General features: G+C 36.5%; 1 protein-coding gene across 1 annotated transcript in view; it reads right to left on the reverse strand.

Annotated features, from left to right (window-relative positions):
- LOC136980687 (dynein axonemal heavy chain 2-like) overlaps positions 1-17,059 on the reverse strand; it is a 647,596-nt gene that overhangs the window by 91,541 nt on the left and 538,996 nt on the right. The window contains exon 60 of the mRNA XM_067276853.1: positions 15,224-15,350. Coding sequence (XP_067132954.1) covers positions 15,224-15,350 — 127 coding nt within the window. The remainder of the gene's footprint in view (positions 1-15,223; positions 15,351-17,059) is intronic.

Consider the following 17,059-nt stretch of genomic DNA (forward strand, 5'->3'; position numbering starts at 1 on the left):
ATTGGACAGGATACTGACAAGCTAAAGAAGGCTATTACAGAGGTTGACTCCCTAGTGAAGGGTATCAGGATTGTGGATAAAGTTCAACGAAAACCAAAGATAATCCTAGTTAACATACCAAAAAGCATGGAAGATCAGGAAATACTTGACTCGCTATTCAGCCAGTATAGATTAATAAAAGATAGCTACTGCAAAGAAGAATTTCATATGGAAATAAAGCCAATAAGATCCCTACATTCCAAAAAGGGCAGCCAGTTTAGGCACCTGATTATCTCTGTGACACCAAAACTAAGAAACATTATGATGGAGTTGAGGAGAGTATCAATAGACTGGTGTTCTATCATGGCTGATGATTATATCCTGGTCATAAGGTGCTACAAGTGCTGTGGGCTGGGACATATGTCCAGCACCTGCCCAGACCACCAGAGGTGTAGCCACTGTGCCCATAGACACTCCTTCATGAATTGTGACCAGGTAGGCAAAGAACCGAAATGCACAAATTGTCATGCCATGAACAAGACCCTTCCCGAAGGAAAACAAGTAATGACCAAACACAATGCTTTCTCAAATCAATGTGCCTGTCTTCTTAAATATTGAATTACTCAAATCTCAGCCACGTGTATGAATGTATGAATAATTAGGTGCTTCTTTGGGTTCTCCACTATTTCTTGTCCTTCCTGTGCTCCATTATGGACCATAAGGATACCAAATTTACAAGCAAGCTGTGGATTCTTCAGATAAATCTGCAACGGTCTAAAGCAGCCAGCACTGAGGCCCTCCATGTCTCAATGGAGGAGGGTATTGATATTCTTTGTATACAGGAACCTTATCTGGTGCAGAGCAAAGTGGCCCTTTTTGGTAATCTTCATGTATACACTTCCCCAAATTCCATTATTCCCAAGACTGGAATCGTGATATGCAATAAAAACATCAACACAAGGTTAGTTCAGAACCACTGTAATAAGTACTACACCACAATTGCTGTGGAGCTTCCTGACATTACTCTATACATTATATCCTTCTATTGCTCTCCGTCGGAATTGCTGGAGCCTGCCCTGGATTTCCTGGGACAGACCACCAACATGTTAATTGGCAAAAATGTTTTCATCTGTGGGGACTTCAATGCCAAATCGCCAATGTGGCACAGCACACGCGAAGATCCCAGAGGCAGAGTTGTGTTGGAGCTGATGGCTGTGGCTGGCCTTCACTCAGTCAACACAAGCGTGCTTCCCACTTTCTACTCGGATGCAGGCGAAAGTTGGGTGGACATCTACCTGGCCAACGATAGCATCATCAGTCAAGGTCTAAAATGTAGCACAGTGGACTGTCAAACTGCCAGTGATCATAGACATATCCAAACAGAGTTGTATGGATTTCAAGTACGATGTAAAATCAGCATAGCTCATAGGATGATCTGGGAAAATTTCAAAAATATCCTAAAAATATTTGGGCTCCTCCTCAAATTATCAACATTACTACACACGCAGAAGTTGATAACATTGTCATGTCTCTCCAAGACAAAGTCCATTCTGCCTACTGGGCTTCTACTACCATCAGAGTATTTAAAAAGGATACTCCCTGGTGGAATTGTGACCTAAACTGCAAGAGAAAAGATATAAGGGCCGCCAGGCGGAAGTTCAGGTGTAAGACTGACTATGCAAGACGAGAAATCCTTCGTCAAGACTATATCAATACAGTAGAGACTCATAAATCGGAACCCCGGTAATCGGAATCGCCGGTAATCGACATGATTTTCAGTCGGACTGTGTCGTGCTGAATCGAACGTTTTTGATACTAAATTTACTTTTAAAGTATAATTTTCATGTTTTTATATTCTTCAATATATTTATTTTGTTTGTACAAAATGCAGAAATAATTTTTAACAATACGATAGCCTCGATTATTATTATAAAAATTTTCGTTAGGCTTAAAATCAACGAAAATTCAACACGAAGCGACACGCAACGGAGAAAAATTCAACATGAAGCGACACGCAACGGAGAAAAATTTGAACATCGGACAGGTTAATGTATTTTTTCGTACATAATCCGTAATCGGAACAAATTCCTAATCTGAACAACCCCAGTCCCCAATTGATTCCGATTTTCAATTCACTACTGTACTCTCAAGACGTACAAAAAAGCTATAAACCAGGCTAGGACAGACTCTTGGAGGAAGTTCTGCACAGAAGCAAATAAGGAACTCTGGTCGGCTGCACATTACATTGCGGCCAAGAAGGTGAGAACCTTCAGCCTCCCTCCTACCCTTCAGTCCATCAACGGACCACCAGAATCCGTCTCTGATACACTCAGGACAATCTACACCAGCCTCTTCCCCACAGATGATCCATACCTGGACACTCCATACCACAAGGAAGCTAGGGAGAACTCCCTCCGGGACAGTAACACCACTGATGACCCTCCTTTCACCATGGAGGAGATTGCCAAAGAATTCGAACGAATCAATCCCAGGAAGGCCCTGGGCCCGGATCATATTACGGGTCTGATGGCTAAGCATGCCTTCAGGGCTATCCCCACCACCTTCTCCACCCTTTTTAATAAATGCCTAGAGTTGGGATACTTCCCCAAGGATTGGAAGAAGGCATCTATCAAGCTCATCCAAAAATCCCCTCAAGATCATATCACTTTGCCCAACAGCTTCAGGCCAATCTCTCTCCTCCCAGTCATTGGGAAAATTTTGGATGCCCTTCAAACCAACTGGATCACCTACCACTATGAACACAAAGGGCTGATAAATCACCATCAGTACGGATTTAAGAAGAGTAAAAACACGATCCATGCCCTTGCCAATCTTGTGGCATATATTAAGAAAGCCAAGAAAACTAATTGGCACACCCTTATGGTCTCCCTGGACTTTAAGGGTGCTTTCAATCATGCCTGGTGGCCAGGAATTTGAAATCGCCTCCTCAATTCTGGCTGCCCAAAAAATGTGCATAATCTTCTTAGCAGCTATTTGTCTGAGAGGCAAGCCAGCAGTATCTACAATGGTCAGGTTATGCACAGCCAGGAAATTAACAGAGGGTGCCCCCAGGGGTCAAAGGTTGGTCCCTTCCTCTGGAACATACTGCATAACAGCATATTTGATATGGTTAAGCATGCCCCTACCTCCCTAGACCTGCTTATTCAGGCCTATGCTGATGACACTGTCATCTTGTTGTCTCATGCCAACCAAATGCTTCTCCAAAGAGAAATGAACAACCTCCTACTGCACATTACTATCTGGGCCAACAAGAACAAGTTAGTGTTAAATGCAAAAAAGTGCACTGGCATTCTCTTTTCCAGGTCTAATCCCCTGGCCAGAAAACCGTTTTTGACCATTGATGGGAACAGGATTAAGATCAATGACTGCATTTATTACCTTGGCATCAACATAGACAACAAACTCAACTGGACCATGCATATTAAAGAGATTTGTGACAGGGTCACTAAGGCAGGGTATTCCCTCAGGTCCATTTCCAGGAATACTTTGGGGCTTGATTCCCGAGCTTCTAAAACCATTTTCATGGGAGCTATGGTCCCAGCCCTCACTTATGAGTGCGAGATCTGGGGTGGAGCAGCTAAGAAGGTCCACATCAGGAGGAAACTATGCTCAGTTGAGAGGCTGGCAGTCATACCTATAGCCAAAGGGTACAGGACTACATCTACGAATGCCCTTCTCGCCATCACTGGGCTTCCTCCAATTGATCTACTGGTCGAAATGAAGATTTGGAAATTCTATCTTCTCAACATTAATAGGGATGAAGAAATCTCCTACAACCTTAAAATAATATATCCTCATACCATCCTCCCTCCTAACATTAAGGACCTAGCTAACACTATAGCCAACAACAGCTTAGACAGGAATTTCAAGTTCCATCTGCAACACCCTGCCACTAACATTCTTGCTAAGGTTGTCTTCCACCCTGATCATATTCCTGTCTCCCTCAATATTTTTACCAATGGCTCTAAGTCCGATAATGGAGTCGAGTGTTCTTTTGTTATTGGGGACAGCAAAGAGAAAATCTTTAAACAAGCCTACCACAAATTAGATGACAATTGCTCCAACAAATCAAGCAGAGTCGCTATTCTGAAAGCTTTAGAGTATACTCAATCTCTCCAGAATCATATCAAATGTAGAAGCATCAACATCTGCACTGATAGCCGGGTGACCCTTCACCACATTGAAAACATGAACACTCGTCTCCCTTTTATTAATGACATCCTTGGGCTTCTTCAAAAGTTGCAACATTCAAAGGATATCAACTTCTATTGGGTGAAGGGCCACTCTGGTTGTCCAGGGAATGAACGGGCAGACCAACTTGCTAAGGTAGCCCCTTCGAGGCTTACTGATGACTCCTTCTCATCTGTCCCTGTCTCCTGGGTTTCCAGTGCCCTGAAGCTTTATGTTAAAAGCACGTGGCAGAGGGAATGGGACACTTCTGTCACTGGTAGGTGGACACACAAGTTCATTCCCAGGGTGGACAGGTAGAATCCAACTCACTTCAACCCTAACTTCTACATGACACAATTCATGACTGGGCATGAAAACTTTCACTTCTACCTTGCTAGATTTTTAAAGAAGAGTGATGGAAATGTAGCAGCTGCCCACTGGAGGATGAGACCCCCGAGCATCTTCTCTACCACTGTGAGTGCACGGAGGAGGAAAGGCTGGAACTCATTTCCACCATCCTAAAAAACAATGACACTTGGCCTTGTAGCCTGAGCCTCCTAATCAGCAACAAACAATACTACAAAGCCTTTGCAAACTTTGTGACAAGGTTCATCTCCAACAGGACTACTTACTATTGAATGGACTCTACCTTTATGGACTTCATTGACTGTCATTCTGCCTATGGAAGGGGCCCTACAGGCCTCTCTCCCTTACCCATTTAGCTGTGGTACCACACTGTGTGTGGTTCGGTATTTTCTGTACATATTTTGCCATGCCATCCCTGCACATTCTTTCACCATTTATGTGCTTACCCCGTGCACGGGACCCTTTGTATATATTGTCTTTATGTTTAGCAATTAACGACCAGCAATGGCGTGCTTGTAATCTTCATCCTTTCTCTTTCTCCTCCCGTCTTTTCCTCCTCCCTTTCTCCTATTCTTCCTGTACTTTCCTTCCTTCCTTCTCAGGCTATGTCTTTCGGTGCAACCTGGATCTATCAACTGTCTATCAACTATCTATACCTACATCCATTCTTGCTGTTCCTTGCTTTTCTGTGTACTTCTGTTTCTCAACTAGGATTAAATGTACACAAAACCCACTGAAATAATCATATATAAAAATCCCAGAATCCAGTCACATTCAAAAACTTTGGATTTCTTGGATTTCTTTTTTATGTTTTTGGTGAACACATATTACCTTTTTTTTATACTCTAATACTTCTGATTTTTTACAATCAACACTGCTCCTGTTTTCTACTACTAAGTTCCTCACTTCTAAGACCAAAACTCACTTTCTTAATTCCACTGTCCCACTGATTTTTATAGTTTTCAAAAAACTTTTTCCTGATTGTCCAATCATCATTCCTTGACCAGATATGATATGATAAGTTAGATACTGAATTGCTTGATGTTCCCAACCATGACAAGCCCATTCAGATAAAAATGAGGTTAACGATGAACTAAACCACATAGTCTTAAGACCACAAAGCTAGTATTTCGATGATTGGTATTAATGCTATCCTTTCTTGTCCACTCTTATTTCACATTTCCTTCTTTTGTCAGTAGAATTCAAGCCCCCCCGGGCTTGCTGACATCAGAGGGTCTCAAATTTAAAAAAACCCTTGCGAAGGACTATAGGACAGAAAGGACACTTTTTGGCTTGGCAAGTGAGAAGAAAGGATATGGTGAGGAGTAGATCCTAAAGAGCAACAAGTTCTCTTTGTTCTTGGTTTTGTATGTCACAAACAGCAGATGGGGGAGAGAAACAGTAAATCAAGGTATTATTGTGGTAGTTGTGTGTCTTGAACTGAACTTAAGAATGGTTAAATAAACTTTTAGTTTTCATTGTAGAGTGTTTGCTTTATTAGATACGTTTTCCTTTGTACCTGCACAGGGAACTCTCTAAGCTATCAAGGACTTCCCCATAGCATACATAAATAAATCACACAGCTGATGCCAATATTAATTATTGGTGTCAATGTTGAGACAGCATTAAATATTAAATTAGATATAACACATATTAACATGCTTGTGGTTTAAAATACCATAATAGCTTTTTGAATAAAACTATGAGCACTTATTTATTATGACATTGTCATAATGTTGACCTGCAATTTTTAATCATCTTTTAATTTTTAAAAAATTACTTGATTTCCAGTCCAGACAGGAAGTTTGTATATAGTTAATCAGGGGCCTTTGGCTCCTAAGCTTTCCATATATGGTCTCAATTTTCATCTATCTAACTCTGTTCTCAAGATTAACAGAAAAACAGATGAATGACAGCAGAAATGTATAAGTCTACAATTTGAAAATTGCAGCACAATAAGTTAAAGCACTGCTAAAGTACGCTCATATCTATTAGTTCTTCACATTGTCTACTTTCTTTCTAGAATGGTTGCATACATCATCATTTCATCAAAAACTATCTATGTCCACAGTTCAACTGTAACAGTAACATCTCTGTCTCTTATTAATATCCAAAATACATTAATTTCTAATTAATAATAATTTAAATATTTATTAAAGAATATAAACTGTCATAAGACATTTGTTTTCACTTTACTAAAAACCATGATAAATTTGTATCGATTTAAATTCCATTTATACAATATGACAAAAAGAATTTTAGTTTATAACATATTAAATAGTTGATACTTAAATACATATATAAAAAATTTTTTCAATCTGTTTTATATATTTATATCAGAATATTGTGTATTGCTGTAATATGATTCTCAATGGGGGGGCGCTATAGTCGCTGAGGCTGTTGGCGTGTTTCGAAGTGAAGTTGTATCTGTTGCGGCTAAGTTTTCGTAATTGCTTTTAATTATGGATAAATTTGTTAAATCTAAAGAGCATGTGGATCGGGATAGTGCCAAAGAAAGGGAAACAGCTTTTGAGAAGAGCGCAAAAATATTAAGAACACCACCAGGTAAACGTTTGCGGTCCTGTTCCACTGGAAGTGCTGTTAAAGCAAGAGACACCAGAAAGAATTTGGATCAAGAATTATTCTTGGAGGAGATAAGAGGTATGTTGAGTGAAATGAAGGATGCTATAGAATTAAAAATAGAGACGGAATTACGTTTAGTAAAAGATAATTTTGTGCAAATGAACAATAAGATTAATATACTGACGGAGAGAATCAATAAATTAGAATCCGTGCACAACTGCGGAAATGACTAACAATATGCAAATTAACACTACTCTAACCAAAAGAGTTCCGATCTTCTCTCTTCTTGTCATTCCTTAACAATTTGTAAACTGTCGGATTACGTCGGTAAACGATACGTATATTATTGGCCTTAGCAATTTCGTTTATCATTTTGTTCAAGAAGGGATAATAATTGATTACCATCTTCTGTTTACCGTTATCCGCGGGAGAGTGATTACTTCGATTCTGGAACGTTGTGATAAGTTTTTCTACTATATTTCTCTGGTAACCTTGTTGTGTTGCTATTTCGAGTATGTAATCCAATTCTTTATAGGTATCACATATGTTTGTGCAATGAGTATAGGCACGCTTGATCCAAGATCGGAACGCCGCATACTTAATATGCCTGAGATCCACCGATTGATTCGGGATGATGATAGTATTTAGACCCAGTTTCCGGTAAATGTTCGTCTTGATTTCCCCTTCCCCGCAGGTGATATTAATATCGAGGAAATGAACATTATTATAGCTCTCCTGGTCCAGTTGTAAAGTTAAACCATAAGGGTTATCATTGATATCATTTAGGAATCGTTGAGTGTTGTGCTTATTATTCCATAGAATGAATATATCGTCTATGTATCTAGTGTATAGAATAATATCATTTTGGAATCCGGGAAGAATAGTATTTTCGAGTTGTCGTAACACCAAATCGCATAGTATAGCCGACATCGGACTGCCCATTGGCACCCCTCTACCTTGCAGGAAAACTCTCCCTTCAAATTGAAAGAAGGATGTATAACATATTAAATCAGACAGCTCCAGGATGTGTTGATGGTATTTGTATGAATTCTCGATGTTTTTAAAAAGGAAATCCCTTAACGCACAGAAACATGGGGGTAATTTTATGGAGGGATATAACGATTCGTAATCCATAACAGTCATGTACTCATCATCCTTTAGAGCAATGTTTTTGAGCTTCTCTATCAATTGTAGCGAGTTGGTGATAGTAAAAGGGTGATTTTGTTCTTTAGAACGAATAAATCTTACTAATTGCTTTTCGATGCGAAACGTCGGAGAATTACATTTTTCTATAACCGGTCGTATTTGGCAACCCGGTTTATGAGTTTTCCCAAATGCAAATATTCTTGGTGCCTTTGGAGCAAGGACTGTGGCTTTCTGCATATTCAACAGGCGTGCTAATGGAGTTGCTGTGAATCTTTTGACTCTCCGTTGTGATGACTCCAAGTAGTTGCAGGGTGCTAGCTGGCAATCAGTGTTCTCGATGTATTCTAGTATTTTCCTGTTATACGTATCCCGTTTGGTAAGTACTATTCCTTTCGATTTATCTGCTTTCATGAGTACCACATTATTACTTTGCAACCATTGGCTATACTATGCGATTTGGTGTTACGACAACTCGAAAATACTATTCTTCCCGGATTCCAAAATGATATTATTCTATACACTAGATACATAGACGATATATTCATTCTATGGAATAATAAGCACAACACTCAACGATTCCTAAATGATCAATGATAACCCTTACGGTTTAACTTTACAACTGGACCAGGAGAGCTATAATAATGTTCATTTCCTCGATATTAATATCACCTGCGGGGAAGGGGAAATCAAGACGAACATTTACCGGAAACCGGGTCTAAATACTATCATCATCCCGAATCAATCGGTGGATCCCAGGCATATTAAGTATGCGGCGTTCCGATCTTGGATCAAGCGTGCCTATACTCATTGCACAAACATATGTGATACCTATAAAGAATTGGATTACATACTCGAAATAGCAACACAACAAGGTTACCAGAGAAATATAGTAGAAAAACTTATCACAACGTTCCAGAATCGAAGTAATCACTCTCCCGCGGATAACGGTAAACAGAAGATGGTAATCAATTATTATCCCTTCTTGAACAAAATGATAAACGAAATTGCTAAGGCCAATAATATACGTATCGTTTACCGACGTAATCCGACAGTTTACAAATTGTTAAGGAATGACAAGAAGAGAGAAGATCGGAACTCTTTAACGGGGGTTTACTCCATACCAATAAAGGACCAACGATTTAATTCGGATATTGTTTATGTGGGAGCTACTTTATGGCACTTAGAGCAAAGAATCAAAGAACACCAGTACTCGATTAATAAGAATCTGGACAGTACGGTTCTAGCTTCATACGCCAAGCAACAAGATATTGAGGTATTGTGGGACCAAGCTTCCGTCATCAAGCCGACGAACAATAAACATACAATCAAACATCTAGAAAAGCTAGAAATATATAAAGCCCAAGAAAAAACGGGATGTATCAATCACAGAGACGCGGATTCTTTATCAACTGCATGGAAATCGTTTTATAAAGATAAACAATAACAACATACAAGAGATGCGGCCACGTATTTTTGTTTACATAATTTTATTCATTTATTCTGTATATTAGGCATCATGCGCGATATATTTATAGTTGCGCATGCGCATTTATTATTTTCGTATTTAATTCTATTTTATCGTTCTTTTTTTAATTTGAGTTGTAACTGAAGATGACCGTTGAAAACGATCGAAAACGTTTTTATTTTTGTTAAAACATTTGTGCTGGACAATTAAAGGTGATAATTTTCATATTAAGTCTAATTTCCAGTAATTTAAAGTTGGTTTCTAAAGAATTGAAAGAGGTGGTGGTTTGTCCCGTTGAAGATTGGTTGTTTGAAGTACACTGGAAAAATATTAAGTTAATTTTTGTTTATATTAGAGTGGAAGTTTATGTTAAATGTTATAAGTTACTTGAGTCATTGCTTTATTCTTTTCAAAATGAAGAAATATATTTATTGGGCGATTTTAATGGCAGAATTGGAACTTTGAATGAAATGGAGTGGGGAGGTAGTGTTTTTCCATCATTGGATTATAGCGTGTATCGGAACTCGCAAGATAAATGCATCAATAAGATAGGTTTGAAGTTAGTGGAATTGTGTCAAGCAAAAGGGTTGATGATTGTGAATGGCCGAGTTAAAGAGGATGTACAGGGAAAATATACTTTTTTCTCACACTTGGGTAAAAGTGTAATTGACTATCTGTGTATAAACGGTTTGGCAGCTGAGAAATTACTGTACTTTAGTATAGATGACTGTATTGAGTCTGATCATATGATGCTGCATTTTGAAGTTTCTGTCAAAGGGTTGGAAAAAAAGGGCTACCCTAGACAATCGGTCCAGTTTAATACACGATGGAAGAAAGAATGGCAGGAGGCGTTTGTAAGCGAAATTCAAGGTATCTGTTGGGACAGGCAATTTGATGATAGTATGAGCAAATTAAATAATCTTACTGATATGGTGTCTGGTATAATGGATAAATTTAGATATAGAGAAAAAGGAGTTAGACACTTCTCTGGTATCAGAGTGGTTTGATGATGAGTGCGTAGAACAAAAGGCTGATGTGAAAAATAGGCTCAGGAGATGGAGGAGACTTGGAGAGGATTGGAGATTGGAAGAATATTTATTATCGAAACAAAATTTCAGAGCGCTATGTAAAAGTAAGAAACAGGAATATTTGACCAGTTTTAATCAACTGCTTTCAAAGTGTAAGTCAAGTCAAATGTTTTGGGATTGCATTCGTAAATTACAAGGTAGAAGTAAATTCCGTATACCGGAGGAGATTAAAACTGAATTGCTTGTGCATTTTAAAAGCTTACTGTTTAGTGATAACCTAGATAAGGAAATTGTTTGTTTGGAGATGATAACGGTAGGTTATCTTGACAGGCATATTTCTCTCGAAGAATTAGACATTGCTTTGAGAGAGGCAAGGTCAGGTAAAGCAGCTGGCCCGGATGGTATTCCGATGGAATGTTGGAAACTGGTAGATGAGCGATTGCGACAGAAGCTGTTGGATATTTTTAATGAAGTCCTGGCAACCGGAATTTACCCTGATGGTTGGAAATTGGCGAGAATATTTCCCATTTTTAAATCAGGAGATATAAACAATACAAGCAACTACAGAGGAATCGCATTGTTAAATACTGTTAGCAAAATTTTTTCAACGATCCTATGTAAAAGACTGATATTTTGGGTAGAGAGTGAGCATATTATATCAGAGATGCAAGCGGGTTTTCGTCAAGGGTATTCCACAGTGGACCATATTTTTGTTTTGTGGAATTTATTAAAAGAAAGGCTAGTCAAAAAACGCCGAAAAGTATATACGTGTTTTGTGGATTTCCGGGCTGCATTCGACTCAGTGAATCATCTGAAATTATGGAGGAGGCTTGCTGATTTGAGGTTAAGTCATAAAATATTGAATTTATTGCGATCGATGTACACGAATATGTCAGCATTTTTGATGGTTAGTGGTACTACTACTGAACCCTTCCACTGTAACAAAGGAGTTCGGCAGGGATGTCCGCTAAGTCCATTACTGTTTTCTTTATATATCGACGGTTTGGTAAATAGACTGAATGAGATACCATGATTTAATGGCCTATGGTTGGGGAATAATACTTATATCAAGGTTCTGTTGTATGCAGATGATGTGGTAATTATGGCTGATAGCCCGTTTGAATTACAGCTGGCAATTGATGGTCTTATGAGTTTCTCAACTGAGATGGACTTACAGATTAATAATAAAAAAACTAAAATAATGGTTTTCCAAAATGGTAGTAAAAGATCAAGTAAGCTTAAATGGTTTTTGGATAAACAAGAGATTGAAATAGTGGAAAAATATAAGTACCTGGGCCTCTGGTTCAAATATAATCTTAACATGAAAGACCACTTTGAGATTACTGCGGGAAAAGCAAAAGGTGCTTTGGTGAAATTATCTAAAACCGTTAATATCCCAGGGTTAGCCTCGTATGCTCCACATTTTAGGTTGTTTGATTCAACAGTTAAATCTGTTATGTCGTATGGTGCTCAGGTCTGGGGATTGGCTAATGTCAATAATTTTGAGTTAATTCATAGAGAATTTTTGAAGAAAATGCTGGGCCTCAGATTTCACGCATCGAATGTGGCTGTTTTGTGGGAAACTGGACGAGTACCACTGAAAATCTTTTTTATTAAAGCAGTTCTAAAATATTATGTAAGATTATTGGAATTACCTAGGGATAGGCTACCTAGAATCAGCATCGAAAGAATGTGGATGAAAGCGGAGAGTAATTCATGGTGGCTGGATTTTAAAAATTGGCTGGAACGGCTGGGATTCGGTGATATGGCTATTGAGAAACAAATTGATAGATGGAAAGAACAGATACCGTCCATAGTATTGAGATGTATAGAACTAGAATTACAGGAAATGAAGAATGTGCTGAATAGTTCTGGGTTGCTACGATATTATCGTCTGGTTAAACCTGATTTTGGCATGGCAGGATATTTAAGAGACGTTGGAATCTCTATTGCGATGAAAAAACAGATTGCAAAACTGCGGTTAAACTGTTTTATGTCAAGAAGTGCCTCTTTGGTGTGCATAATTTGCAACCAGATTTGTAGTTATAGTGAATGGTGCTTCCATATGTTTAGTAATTGTGGAAATGATATGTACGGGGAATACTTAAGAATGTTGCGTGGTGGTTCTAACTCCAATTTCGTGGATTTGTTAAAATTTAACAAGATGTTAAAGAAATTAGATGGTTTGAGTTAAGAGAATTTATTGTTTTGTTCTTCCCCCCTTTGATATTGTATCGAACTATATGCCAAATAAACTATTATTATTATTATTATTATGATTCTCAATAATTTTTAAATTTTCAACATGGAAATGATTCCAACTTGAGCACCAGGGTGAAATCTACTGTCTGGAACCTGTAACCAACGCGTAACGCATATATATTGTATATTGCAGGTGACAAACATTTTCGAACAAGCACGTTGCTCTTCTTCAGGTCAACTGGTTAAGGAATTCCACAGAGTGTATGTTATTCGGTGGGATCAGGTGTCATCCTGCTGAAACAGGTCCCGCCTGAAGTGCACGGTTGTGTGCTGGAGGAGGTAGGTGCACGTTGGCATCTAACAGGGATTGCCAAGCTAGAGATAGACTCAGCTCTTCCTTCAGGTTGATGCATGTGGCTACCTGGCTGGCATTATAGATGGCTATAGTTTCTAGAAACCAGAATATATAAATGTTATATAGCTTCCATGAGGGGCCATATGGAACTTCCTTAGAATCACTCTGTGCTTCTGTCTTTCTTTTTTGTATATCCGAGATTCATTATGCCGTCACTCCAATAAGTTCATAAACTTTTCTTTCTCCAGTTTAGTTTCAATTGTCTCTCGAATACTTGACAACACTAAGCACTATCTTCTTCATCCTCACTCCACGAAGACCAGCCAAAAAGTATCCTACACTCCCCACACATGTCCTCAGGTAACATTGCTTTCATTGTTCTTGCGATTCCGCAAAGTGGCCCTCACCACTTGGGAACAGATTAAGATTTGAAGGTTCTAGAAGTAAGAAAGAACAAAGAACAAAGGAGAAATGATAAAACTACAAACTAAACTAATATTATACAATGGTGCATGCCACACTTCCTATCTTTCATATTGAGATGTTCAGGGTTACTTGAAAGATGACAGGATATAATACAAAGAACAAAACTTTATTATCAAGTACAAAGATTTTTTTAGAATAATATAGGTTCCAACTCTAAAGCAAATCCCCCCAAAAAAGTTTTTTTCACAACACAAATATACACAAAATTCATAAAAAAGAATTCCATTACAATCCTTTAGAAGCCGGAGTTATCCAATATGCTGGCTTTGAATTATGCAAGCACAAACCGCATTTTTTAAATTAACCTTAACCTACTTATAGCAAAATGATGGAAGACAGACATAGATAGATGAAGGAGGAAGAGAGATACGATAGGGGGTACCCAAATGTCTTGAATGTTCCCTCGGTGGTTCAGGTGGACTCAACTTCCTTTGTCTCGCCAGATCATTACTCCACTCTCACACAGTCTGCACACCTCTCTGCGAATTTTTATTTTAGATGTTCCTTCTGAAAAACACCTTAAAGACTCCTACTATATAATCTCTTTATTCTATTCCTGGCTTGAACACTGCGTTTTCATACTCTTGTTGTCTACAAACAAAATGACTGAAAGTCCTTCCTTGATCTGTCCAATCTCTCTGGTGTCTACCCAAATAGTGGCTGTCTCCCTTCAGATAGCTCCAGAGCCTTCTTCAACCCATTGTTCACCTTCCACACCTTCAGGATTTGGGCGTGGGTCTCAAAGTTTGGGGAACAAAGAACTTAGAGAACAATAGAAAGTTGATAGGTATGAAAAAGATTGAGGAAAGAAAGGGAAAAAAATTATAATATAAACCTATAAACTATATACAAATTATGGCATCATGCCACAACATTATGATACTTAGGTTTTTCATGTATTAGCTATCCTTGTACACAGGTCACACATAATGAATTTTAGAAATATAATCTTAATATAATCTTGTGAAGGCCATTTCCTACAGCCAAGATTTTAGGGTAATTTCACTCATATAAATGTCTATAAAATATATGTATTATAAAACCTTATTTTCAAATTCAAACTTTTAAAATTATCTGAATACATCATGAACAGCAGTTATTCTTTACTGCTGATTCTAATTTAAAAATTTTAAAACTTAAGAAGGCTCAAATTAGATCAAGAAAGATTATGAGATAACTTCTTACATTTTATTTCATATTATCAAGTTTGACATAAGTTTCATATCAAGTTGTGTATCTGTGCATTAAAATAAAACCCTCATATAATAATCCAATAAATTTCATACTCATAAAAAAAAACCATAAAGATATTGTTATGTTAATTATAACAAAATGCACTGCAAGTAATTAAAAATAAACAGTATTCAAAAAATATAAATAAAATAATATTTAAATAAATTATAAAGGATAAATAATTCTTACAATTCCACCAGTTATAAAAAAATTGTACTCTTCTTTATTTATATATCCAAGATCTTCCATTAGCTTTACACATATTTGAAATGAAAAAATTAATTTGTGTTTCTCATATAGAATTAAGTCTGCATATCTAAAATAGAAAAATTGAAAATTTAATAAAAAAGAAAGTTGATTAAATTGAAAGTTGAATTGAAAGTTAAATTGTTAATTTGTAAAAAAATAATTATTCTATAAACTAACAACACACAAGACCAGTAAGAAATACTTCAGAACATTTCAAATGTTTTTTCATTTCCATATTTCTTTTTTTGTTTTAACTATAGCTGGAATGTAAGAGCAAAAAAGACATTCAAAATGCACATGTTTTAAGGTTGAAATAAAGATCAAGACTTTCTTATTTCTGCAATGTGTTCTTGGTTTAAGGAATAATTATCCTACTACTTGTTAAAAATGGAAAAAATTTTATATTACAAGAAACAAATTAGATTTAAAAAGTTTCCCATTAAATTTTTTTTGCAAAAATTATTTATATTAATTAAATCAATAACATTAACATTTTAAATATATTAAAATTAATGTAAAACTCGATATACTTTTTAGGGCAATGAAGAACAAAAGCAATAAGAGAAAATAATAGTTCCAAGAAATCATTAAAATTATAGATAGAACAATTTATTATTATTCTTTAAAATATATAATACAACATTATATAAAATTAATATACATCTCTTAAGTGGCTGCATAAACATGCATAAAAAAAACCAGACAATCCAGTAAAAAAATTTTAATAACTAAACTAACATTTTTGATCATTGTAATCAGGTTTTAAATACATTTAACAGGCAAACAAAATTTTTTAAATGCTGGAACATTAATCTCATTGGATGGGTCACTTTAAAAAATTTACCCCAACCAATAAAATTAATGTACCATCATTTCAAGCATTTTATGTTCTCCTGTTAAATGTATTTAAAACCAGATGATGACAGATTACAATGGTCAAAAATGTTAGTTTAGTTATTAAAATATTTTTTTCTGCTGGAATTTTTAGTTTTTTTTTGACTTGTTTGTATATTTAAACATTAATTCTTGTTAAAGAAATCTTTGATTGATATTGTCTTGTGCACAATTTATGCCTCAATTTGAAGTATAATACAATTTTTCCCCTCTTCAAATTGAAGAGGAGGAAAAATGCTCAAAAAAAGAGGTTTCATAAAATATTATGTCAAGAGATTATGAAAGCTTATGACTTAAAAAAAAATGTTGTATTAAATATGAGGTTAAACTAAAAATAAATTATGCTACTGTAAACCATAAAATACAAAAATAATTTAAATGTTAGAAAAAATATTCAATATAATATAAAATAAGAACTTCTGATGAAATTGGACTAGAAAGAAAAAATGTTCAAAATTCATATCCTATATGAAAGAATATCTTTTATGAGGTGTGGTTTCTGAAAAAGCTACTATATAAGTTTAATTGAATATATAAGGAAAAGGGAATGGCAAAAAAAAATTTAAACACCACCTCCCCACTCGATTTAAAAACCATAATATTTAAAAGCCATCTAGTGACCCCGTGAGCGAGTTTTACCAACTCGATGATTAGAGGGCTCAGACCCCTCGCCTGTATTCTACAGCAGACAATGGGAAAAAAATATTTATTTATGCATAAAACAATACAGATTCTGAGAATTTTGACTCTAAAACAGTATAACAGGCAGTCACCCAAAATCAAAAATGTTGGCAGGACAATTACACAATATTGCAAAGTATTCAAAGGAGCTGAGCTCAGGTAATACAACAAGAGTTTCCTTATAACTAATCCTTAAAGACC

Source organism: Centruroides vittatus, unplaced genomic scaffold, assembly GCF_030686945.1.
Source record: "Centruroides vittatus isolate TY-2023 unplaced genomic scaffold, ASM3068694v2 contig_717, whole genome shotgun sequence".
Lineage (NCBI taxonomy): Eukaryota > Metazoa > Arthropoda > Arachnida > Scorpiones > Buthidae > Centruroides > Centruroides vittatus.